Genomic DNA, 10,502 nt, shown 5'->3' with positions numbered 1-10,502 from the left:
GACTGGGGTGAGGAAGTAGGTTGTCGCCGTGATAAGGAAAATGAAACTGTGTGCGAGTCGCAGGGGGTGCTGGAGCTGCCAGGAGGGGTGCGAGGGTGTGGGGGGAGCCCCTTCGTGGCAGCACTCCCAGGCACGTGTTCGTTCATGCGTTCCCTGGCTCGCGCTCCTCAGTGCACGCTCCGCTGCCTGGCACGGCCCCGTGATCACCGTGCGCGTAGCAGGATGCTCTGCTGAAACACCCCAGCTCTGTCCCCGGGGAGGCTCGGTCACCCTGCAGGACAGGCAGGGCAGCGTGCTGTTGTGGGGGCCTTGGTGTCGCCCGTCTTTGGGGTTGCCTTCGGCAGGGACCAGGGCTTTCTCTGGGTTGTCTGCTCCAGCCTTGTGTGCAGACCGCAGCGCGGGGTCGCACGAGCGCGCGCTGTGGGTGCTGGTGACGTGGTCTTGCCCGCGTGCCACTCGGTGGTGGTGGGCCTGGGGCCAAGCAGAGCTCCACAGGGGAGGCTGAAGGTCTTTCTGAGGGCTGCAGTGTCCGGGGGTGGCTCTGGTGGCGTCAGCACTCAGCAGGGAAGCCCCCTCTGCGCCAAGGCATGTGACGGCCATGCAGACCTTGGGGAGACGGGGAGGATTTCACTGAGTGGAAAGCCCAGCTTCCTCTGCGGTGAAGGAGAGTTCCTCTTGCTTTCTTCTCATCGCCATTCAGCTGGCTGGCTACAGTCAGCTGCGGGAGGAGCAACGTCTGCTCTCTGGGGAAGGGTCTGCCGGCTCTGAGCCAAGCCTTCCCCAGGCTGGCTGGGCCAAACGCGGGCGCAAGGGCGGCTTTCCCCAGGGTTATCAGCTGCTGTGAAACTGGGAGTCGCTGCAGCCGCTGGGAGAGGCTCCGCAAAGCGGGGAGCTAACGTAGGTCTGGGCTGACTCCAAGCGCAGCGCAGCCTCCTGCGGCACTGGGGAAGGGGAATCTCCGCGAGGCGCTCGTACGAGCCCTGCGGTTTCCCTGGGTGCAGCAACACTGGACAGAAAGGTGCCATCAACCCCCTTAGAGCTCTCTGATGCTTTTCACTTGCAAAAGTGACGCAACTGCAGACAACTGCTTACAAGTGCTATACAGGAGAAGATGGTATTTTATTTAACTGTTTATTACAGCTCACGTCAAAACTTTCTAAAAGTTTACCAAGATACCAGTACTAAAAACTATGGTAACAATAGATACCAGTACTAAAAATTACACTAATCTGTTCACACGTATTTTTCGCCCAGATTTTCTTTTTACCTTGTGAACACTGTAAGAATTTTGACTGTTCATTTCTTCAGTTACGTTTTTGTGTAGGAACACAGTTCCCATCAGAAGCGGGGCTGGGGAGGTGTTTACAGCGCGTCTGCAATGGGTTCGCTCGCCGGTACGAGCGTGGAGATGGCGAGGGCAGGTTTCAGAGAGCTGCTCTTCCTCTGCCGCGTGTACGTGCTCGGACAACCACAGTCGCCATTACCTGCAGGCTTCAGCTTTGAAGACGCAGGAAATGGTGGGCTGCTCTCTGCATAAAAGCCTTATGCTTGGGGAGTTTTCTCCTCGAGTCACGGTCTGAGAGCGAGCTATTGAGATCTCTGCCTGAGCCGGGCTGATGTAACGTGACCCCTTCTGTAATGACTGGTCTTTTTAGTGGGGCCCTTGGGCACGGTGAAGTTCAGCTGCGACCGAGCCCTTTGTTAGCGGGCTGGACTTCAGGAGCGAGCGTAGCACAAAATTCCTGCTGCAGCAGGAGAACTGGTGTTGTTCTGACTTTGTTTATCGAGCGAGGTTAATGGCAGAGTGGATTTTAAAGCGTGCTCGTGATTCTGGTCGTGCCGGCGTGATGCTACGCGTGTCTCTCGTACTGTTGAGGCTGCTGCACCGACAGCTAGCAAGAGAAGCGTAATGGAGCAGCGCTGCGTGCGCGCGGCCGCGTTGAGCTGCGACAAGACGGGCCAGGAAGCAGCGGGATGCCCCAGTCCATCAGGGCTGCCCCGCGTCCCAGCTCCCAGCTTGCGGTGCAATAATTAATGACGGCAAAGGCTGCTGCGCTTATTTTGGACCAAATCGTTATCAAGCAGCCCCGATCTGAGCAGTTGCTGGATGCTCGTGGTTCAGGGCAAGATCAGCGCCCAGGTTTGTTCTGCGCAAACCTGGATGCACTAAACCCCTGAAAGTCCCGTAGGTGCAGGTGGAGCAAAAATATCAGCACAGCGCAAAGCAAAACGTTACATCCTCTTTCAGCCTGCTAAAAACAAACAGAAATTAAGCAAGCGAGCATTTTTCCTTACTCCGGGGCAATGGGTCTCCTTGCTCTCAGAACCCACAAAGTGCTGTACAAGTAGCTGCAAAAAAAAAAAAAGTTACACCTTCTGCCTCACAAAGACGTGTGGTTCATAGCTCTTGTGCTTAGTCACGAGATAGAAGCCATCTCTCCAGACGGCTTTATTCCTTAAAGGAAAGCTTTCGGATAGTCAGGCGTTCGCTTCAGCAGCCACTCACTGGAGCTTGTCGCAGCAGTGAAACTGATGGAGTGAGCGGGAGAGGATGCAGCTGATGTCAGGAAAGGAATCTGCAACAGTCAGACCTTGGAGTCTGCGGCAGGACTGCCTGGCCTGAGCCAAGGTGGGAAGATCAACGTGCCCCGGCCAGCCAAGGGGACGTCATGCAGCAGGAGGAGCAACATTGCAGCCAGGGACCATCCAGCGCCGCGTGCCCGTGCTATCGGCGTGAGCTCTGCACCCGCCGCTGGCCCTACCTGCACCTCTCCTTCCAGCTGCCGTGGCCACCGAGTCCTGCTGCTTCCTTCGGGCACGTCTCTGCCAACCTAAGCCGGTGAAATGGAGACCTGCTTAGCTTTGCCCTCGCTTGCTGACACGACTCCCTGTTTACTCAGCTGCACTTTTTCCCTCGCCCCCAGCACCCCAGTCTCGTGCCTGGCTCCGTGCGCAGGACGCCTGCAGTCAGTTTTTCGAGGGGGAGGTGGAAACGTCCTGTTCAACGCGCTCAGGTTCATCCGTCCCTGCCAGAGCGACCATCGGACAGCCAGCGCTCACCAACAGCTGCCAGACAGATTTCTACAGGTATGAGGACCAGAAGGAGCCAGGGAAGGGATCTGGTGGGCTTTGGGTGTTTGGTGGCTACTGGACCTCAGTTTCCTGAGGAGCGGAGAGAAGCGGTGGGGGACGCTTGTGAAACGTGGGAGCGAGGCCACAGCACGTGTGCCACCGGGAAGGCAAACCCCAGGCCGGTTCTGCGCCGCAGGCAGCCTTTCCCAGCTAGAAAGTGGAGATAGAGGTGGTGTTGTCAGACTCGATGCCGCTGCCCTTCCTCGCCACCTCCAGGATCTCCTGCAGGGTCTCCTGGCTTATGCAGCCGAGCTCCTGCAGGATCCGGAAGAAGTCGTTACGGAACTTGACCCCGATGAAGGCGTAGAGGATGGGGTTGAGGCAGCAGTGCGTGAAGCCGATGGCCTCTGTCACCATGATGGCCGTGTCCAGCTGGTCTTCCAGGAGGCAGTTCTTGGTGAAGGCTTCTAGCTTGGTAAGCGTGTTCAGGAAGATGACAATGTGGTACGGGCTCCAGCAGAGCAGGAAGACGCCCGTGACCAGGATGGCCACGCGGACAGCTTTTTGCCTCTGCAGGCGCTGGGACTGACACAGAGCCCGCACGATGGCCATGTAGCAGTAACACATGACCAGCAGGGGCACGAAGAAGCCCACGGTGTGGTAGAGGAAGCGGGTCGCTAGCCAGACATTGTTGCCATCAATCCCAACCTCTGGAAAATAGCAAATGCTGCGGTTGCTGTCGTCTGTCCAGACTTCCATGAAGATGAGATCGGGTAAGGTCAAAAGCAGCGAGCAGAGCCAGACAGCCATGCAGGTGAGGTGGATGGAGCGAGCTCTGCGTTTGCGGTAGGTGTGGATTGCGTAGACGATGGCCAGGTAGCGGTCCACTGCGATGCACCCCAGCAGCATGCTACTGCAGTAGAAATTGATCTTGTGGACAGCACTGAGGATCTTGCAGAGGAACTTCCCAAACACCCACCCGGCCAAGCTCTCCACCACGCTGAAGGGGAAGGTGAGCAACAGCGCCAGGTTGGCCAGGGTGAGGTGGAAGAGGAAGTTTTCCGTGGTAGTGCGAGAGCGCTTGAACCTCTCTAAAATGACCAGGACCAGGGCATTGCCCACAGTCCCCAAGACAAACATCAGCAGGTAGATGAGGGGCATGAAGACCTTTCTGAAGGGGTCTCTCTGGTTGCCGACCACGGATGAGGATGGGTTGAAGCAAAAGTAGCCCTCCAAAGACGGGGTGCTGTTCTCGGCTTCATAGTAACCACTCAGCTCCACCTGGCTCTGGGGAAGAGAGAGAGTCTGGTCACCAGAGAGGAGTTTTTGAACATGAGAACCCAGTCCCTCAGCTGCACCTGGCAAGCCTGGAGCAGAGCATCCCCATGTCCCGCAGCCCACCTGCCTCAGGAGGAGGTGACGACCTGGGCGGCCCCTCTGGCGCCGGCCGAGGAGGTGCAGCAGCACATGGAGGGGCTTGCCCCGATCTCCAGTGGCGAGGGCTGCTCGGTCTCTAATCTTTAACTATCGTAGTCGGGGATGTTCTGGTGTCCGGACCGATGACAAGTTTCATCTTCTGGTTCTTGCCGAGTTACCTGTTTGTTGCTTTTTCTTTCTCACACAGCACGGAACCCTCCTCCAGCAGCTTTCCCGATCTTTCCACCCGCTTCTGACACTGGCTGTCCCTGTCCTGCCTGCTGTCGGGTACAAAGGCGGTGGGATTCACCGCAGAGCACATCGGCACCTCGAGCTACAGGCATGGATCCCGTCCCCTTCTGCCTCTCCTCCCCGGAGGCCTCAGAGCTGCCTGGGGCAGAGCAAGGCGAGGTGGGGGTGGCAGCAGCCATGCTTGGGATCTCTTTCCACGCGGTCAGACAAGCGTGGGGCGGGCGTTCAAACGCGACTGGAGGGATGCCTCTGAGGCACCGTGGTGCTGTAGCTACAGGAATGGATGCCAGAGAGAGAAATCTGCTCTGTTGGTAAACCTCGTGGTTCTGAATTAATTGCAGTCAGAGCAGGAAAGGGAATCCGAAAACACCGCTCGGACCCCGGGCCGATACCCGGCAAGGAAAGTGTGACAGAGCTGCCGCAGATGTGCTTCGCGCTCGGCCTGCTCCCTGCCCCGGTGAGCAGCCTGCGTTCGGGCTGAGGCTGCACACAGGCCTGAGTCCTGGGGAGCTGCCATCGGGCTCGGGATGAGCTCCCCGGCCGGCGGCCACGCTCCGGCCGGCCTCGGGCACCTCGCAGGAGCTGGGCGTTCCCGAAGGCACGGGGCTCAGATGCAGATGGGCAGAAAAGAGAGCGGCACGGGAGGTTTGTGGCAAGCTGAGAAATTGGTGACGGCTGGGAAGAGCTCAGCAGCAGTCGCCCTGAGCTCCCCCACCCACACCCTCTCTGGAGACCAGCGCCGAGACTTCAGTGTCAACCACAGCGGAAGTCTCTGCTCGGTGCTTTCATACCTTTCACTGCCAGCTGTAGCCGTTTGCACCTGCCGCTCCTTCCCTCGTCAGCCAAAGTTCCCATCTAAAAATACTAGCCCTGATTTAAACGCTTTTAGGGCTGATTTTTGGGGTGTTTGCTCCCTCCATGTGCAAAACGACCGTGACCAGCCTCGAGCTCTGTGTTGTGCCTGGCTAGAGAAGGGCGATTTGTGTTTCTCCTCCCTCAGGCGCTGGGTGCCTCTACACGCGACTGCCTGGGGTGAAGAGGTGGCAGTGCAGCGGCAGCACTCGTCTCGAACTGCTGACACCATCTGCACGCCTGCAAGGGGAGCCCGGGCGTGTTGATGGGGAAGAAGTCCACGGAGCATTGCCGAACGCGCGGAGCCGCCAGCTGGCTCAGGCGGTCCCTGAGCCGTGGGCAGTAGAAGGATGAGAGAGCGCTTGGGGGAAGGCGCGGAATAAGCTTGCCCGGCTCTTGCCCTCTGCCTTTGGCTACTGCCAGAAAGAGCGTTGAGCCAGACAGACTTTGGTGAGACCCAAGTTACTCTTGGTCCCGTTCCCCACCGGCTCCGCACCCAGCAGTGCTGCTGCTCTGCCGTGATGCCACGGTGCTCCTGAATGGGCGAGAGCCAGTCCTCTCAGGGGCTGAGAGTCCTCCTCCCGGCCCAAAACCTCGAACACCTGTGACTGTCTTCCCCGAACATAACAGCGGGGCTGCAAGCCTTTGGAGAGAAACATTCCTATTCCCAGAGAATAATTATTTTTCCAGTTTAGGGTATGATTCTGGAGACAGGAGATTGCTGCCAAAGATAAAAGTCTTTAGAAATCCCTCCCAGTTTGTTTTTGCACTGGCTTGAAAATATTTCCTGCCTTCTCCGTACCCACACCAAGCGTCAGGAGTTACCAATACGCACAGAAACCTGTGATGTGTTGGCCATGGCCAGATCCTTGAATCTCCCCAAAAAACCCAAACCCAATCCAAAACTCTTTGCAATTTGTTACAGCAACCAAAGCAGGCGGCTCGGGATGCATGGGTGGCCATGCTGAAAACCCCGAAGAGAACACGTGTCGGAACAGGTAACTTCGCTGGGGAGAGTCGGAGGGTTCCAGCTTTAAAGGGATAAAGGCAACGATGGGAAATGGCCGGGTTTGATGGCTGGAGTGTCGGAATGCCGTCTGGAGCCACACCGGTGCCACCGATGACGGCGGACGGGCAGCCTGCATGGTGTTCAACACCTTCGGCTGCTGGACGGTTTTCAGCATCACCTTGCATTCGGAGCCGGAGGTGCAGAGGCTGAGCGCCACTATCAGACACCATCTGGCTGCTGATAAGATGGCAGGTAGGGCTCTTACTGTAAGCCACTCGCCGCGGGCAGGGGAAGCGTGCGCTGAGCTGTGTCTGAGGCGTCCTCTCATGTGCATCTCCGAGCAGAGCAGCGAGTGTGGGTGGGAGCGGACAGAGATGAGTTGGAGGCAATAAAAGAGGATGAACAGTCAGAGTCCGGGCTGAGACAGGAAGGGCAGGGACCGGAGCTGCAGGAGAGGCACCGAACGCGACAAGCCGAGGCTTTGGGACTCTGCTGCGATTCCCGTTTCTAGGCCTGGAAGCGGGTGGCTGCCTGATCTGGGGTGGGAGAAGCCAACGGTGTGCACGCAGGGGGACGTTTGCACAGGTCTCCTGCAAGACAACTGCAGCCAGATCTGGGGGTGGACGATAAAGCAGTGCCTTCTTTTTGTAACTGAGCGGCCCAGCACATGCCTGGGAAGCCTGTTCCCGTGAGCTCTTTGTTCAGGGATCCCTTTTCCCCTCTAACCCACATCTCAGAGTTATTCCGGTCTCCCCGTGTCAGCTGCTTTTCTCAGTTCCCCACGACTGCCAGCGATCAAAACATCTGGCTGCAGAAGAGAAGCAGCTTGTGCACTATTAGGGATTTTCCACGTGAGTCATTCCCTTCTAGCCCATGCCAGGGCTGGGAGAAGCGCATCTCATTCCTAGGGCCTTCGAACTGAAGTTGCCTACATCAGTGTGAGCCGCTGGCAGGGCTTCTGCTCGTCCCCTCTCTGGCTGAACTGGGGAAACCCACGAACAAGAGCGAAGCCTTGTGGAAATGCCACATTTCTGTAGAGCAGGTGCATTTATAGCTCTCGAGTCACGTCGGCCCCATTACAATAAAAACTGGCCTGCGACACCTCAGGGGACCCGGTGGAGACCTCGGTGGTCTTTCTGCAACTGTGTTTTTGTTTCTCTAGTCTGCAGCTGAGGAAGGTTAAGCAGGCAGAGCGTTCTTGCTCTGGAGAAACGGAGTTACTGTTTTGGGTACGTTACTTTTGCACAGGGTTACAGAGACGAGTGGTCCCGTACGGTATCAAAGTTTAGGGGAGGCTCTTGCTGCCCTTACTGGGTGATATGGAGATAAATGCCTTTTCAGTGCAAATATTCTCATCATTTCTCCCTCCGCGCTTGCTCGATGGGTCGAGCGACCCTCTCTGGTGAGTGCACAGGGCAAGGTTTGTGTTGCCGCGTTGACAGGACACGATTGAGGCCTTTTTTGCAAACCTCTGTGGGTACGGTGCTGCTACGAGCACCAAGCGTGAGTACAGCAACATACGGCACTGCCACAGCAAACGTGGTTAATGCTCGTGTGAGATCTGTGGCCTCTTCCAAGGAGGGAGCCAAACCTGGGAAGCTCTTGGGAGGCAGAGGTGGGAAACACGCGTCTTGAACTCCCAACCATGGAAAGTCTGAGCAAAGGTATAAAACTGTTCTTGCTGTGGCACCCGACTGTCGGTGCTCAGTCCCAGGGTTAGCTGAGTTCCCCCCCCTCACACGGGGTCTCCTTTACAGCTTAAAATAATTCACAGCAGAGGTAAACATCACTAAGCTAAGGTTCTGGAAAGTATTATACACAAAGCACAAATCCCACTGCTGCTTAATCCCCCTGCGTTACAAACGGTGCGGTTTTGCCACAGGCAGCTGCTTGCTTACAGGGCACGGCAGGCTGCGGGCAGGTGGATGGCGCGCTTCAGCCTCGCCGGTTTTCTGGTGGGGGGACAGATTTCCAAGGGAGAGTTCAGCTGGAGGAACAAGCCAGCACGGAGATGAAAAAGGTCTGAATTTGGTTTTAACCTCTCGGTAAGCGTTAGCGCTGCCACCGAACTTCAGCAGAGGTCAGGGAGAGAAGTGCCTTCTGCAAAAAAGTTCTAAAGGAACGACCACTGTTTGCAAGGGATTTTTAGACTGGATGAATCAGAAAAATAAGGCGGGTAGGGCTTGGCCCCCCCATCTCCTCTCTTCCCTGGTGTATAGGACAAAGGAGGGGGAGAAAAAATAGCAAAAATTAAATCCAGCATTTCTCTCTTTAGAGAAACTAAACAAAACCTGAGGTCTGCTGCAGAGAGACACTGTATTAAAAAATAAATTCTGAACGGCAACACTTGAAAAGCAGGCTAATGATAGCGCTGCTGTGGACTTCCCCTTGGATAGCACAACATACGCTAAAAGGTGCAGCTGCTGTCTTTGACTTGCAAAGGCAGGGGGGAGAACTACAGGGCAGAATACAGAGTGTCATCGCTCCCTATTAGAAGAAGTACTTGCAATTTATCTTCCCTTTTTTAAAATTCCCCTCTTGTAAATACACTGTTTCAGCAGAGTCTACGGCAGCCCGTTCGCGGAGCAGGCAAGCAGGGGTGGGAGCGTGTAGGGTCGTACCCAGCGTTTTCACACGTGGAGAGAGAGCTTTGGGTTTGCTTGTGTATTCCTGTTGCGTGAAGGTACTAGATGAGGTTTCCAGGGCTTTGCACGCTGCGTGCACAGTCATTTATGCCACCGAAGGCTGGTGCAAAAGACACATGGCTCAGAACGAGTGTTTTACACCCACATTGTGTCAATGGCTGTGCAGAGAGCGGGGCAGCAGGGATTGAGGCTGGGACACGCTGGCAGCGCGGGACAGGGCTGCAGCCACACGGCCCTCGGCAGCAACCTGGCTCTCGGTCCCCCTGTGAGGATGGCGCTCGGGCTCGGCGCTCGCTGGGATGTCTGCGCGCGAGGTGCCAGTAGGGAGGCGAAGGAATTCCCCAAGGGAGTACATGGCACCCTTGGACCACAATGTCTGCAGCCCCGTTACGCCGGCTCTCTGCAAGCGCAGCGCAGTCGCTTGCAGTCCCCTCATCGGTCGAGTCCGGACCCGAGGGATGCGAGGACTGCTTGTGCTGCCGTAAGAAATCACTCAAGCTCTTCCTCTGCCAACGGGAGGGTGAGAAGGCGGACAGATAGAACCCAGGTCTTTCAGCCCACCCCAGCTCCGCCTGCTCTCCCAGTTATCCTCTCGAACAAGCAAAGCCCAACTCACCAAGTCATAGGTCTCTGATGAGTAGCTGACAGGTCCCATGGTTTCAGGGGCAGGATCAGCCTCTCCTCCAGCAGTTTCAGCAAAAGTTCTTCTTTTTTGGGGTGGAGTTAGTCATTTAAGTGAGTAGGGAGGGACCCAGCGTGTAACAATAGAGTATTTGCAAGGCAAATGAGCTCCAGGCATAGAGTGACCTAATTGATGTGAAGATTAGCATCTAGCACTATCATCTTTTTCTTTAGTGATGTAAGCTGATTTTTAACGTATGGTTTGAAGAATCCACGTTCCTTTGGCCTGTACCAGAGAAGATCCAGAACATCTATGGGTCTTCCCTGGAAACCTCCAGGGCTCTTACCCATGGCCATCCTTGTCCCAGGTGACCTGAAAGGCTTTGGAAAGCTCTGCGCCAAGGGACACCCTTACCAGAAATCTCCCCAGATCTGGGCACCTCTCTGGAGCCGTGCAAGACTTTGAAGACACCTGAGATGAAATGCGTGCGTCTTGTCTGTATGACCAGTGCCCTCCGTCTCGGGGTCCTCCTGGCTGCTTTACCTCAGTGACCTGCGGACGCCTTCTGCTCCTTCTCCTGCTGCTTCGCCCCTCTCCTTGGCTCAGGAGGACACGCAGCAGCTTGCCCAGGAGA

At 56.4% G+C, this 10,502-nt stretch overlaps 1 protein-coding gene across 1 annotated transcript; it reads right to left on the bottom strand.

Annotated features, from left to right (window-relative positions):
• Window positions 1-1,113: 1,113 nt before the first annotated feature.
• On the bottom strand, window positions 1,114-9,934 carry CXCR5 (C-X-C motif chemokine receptor 5). The gene is made up of 2 exons (XM_054223258.1): window positions 9,863-9,934; window positions 1,114-4,359 (listed from the first exon to the last, which is right to left on the bottom strand). The coding sequence occupies exons 1-2, from the start codon at window positions 9,899-9,901 to the stop codon at window positions 3,283-3,285; spliced, it is 1,116 nt and encodes a 371-aa protein (XP_054079233.1). The 5' UTR covers window positions 9,902-9,934; the 3' UTR covers window positions 1,114-3,282.
• Window positions 9,935-10,502: the final 568 nt, after the last annotated feature.

The sequence above is a fragment of the Rissa tridactyla genome, chromosome 17 (assembly GCF_028500815.1).
Source record: "Rissa tridactyla isolate bRisTri1 chromosome 17, bRisTri1.patW.cur.20221130, whole genome shotgun sequence".
Classification (NCBI taxonomy): Eukaryota; Metazoa; Chordata; class Aves; order Charadriiformes; family Laridae; genus Rissa; species Rissa tridactyla.
Note: the sequence above shows the minus strand (reverse complement) of the source record. Positions and strands in the feature narration are given on the sequence as shown.

Excerpts from the sequence above, each read along its gene's own strand:
- CXCR5 (XM_054223258.1), bottom strand. The coding sequence starts at position 9,901 with ATGGGACCTGTCAGCTACTCATCAGAGACCTATGACTTG. Across the intron at positions 4,360-9,862 it reads CATCAGAGACCTATGACTTG|AGCCAGGTGGAGCTGAGTGG; the intron begins GTGAGTTGGGCT and ends TCTCTTCCCCAG.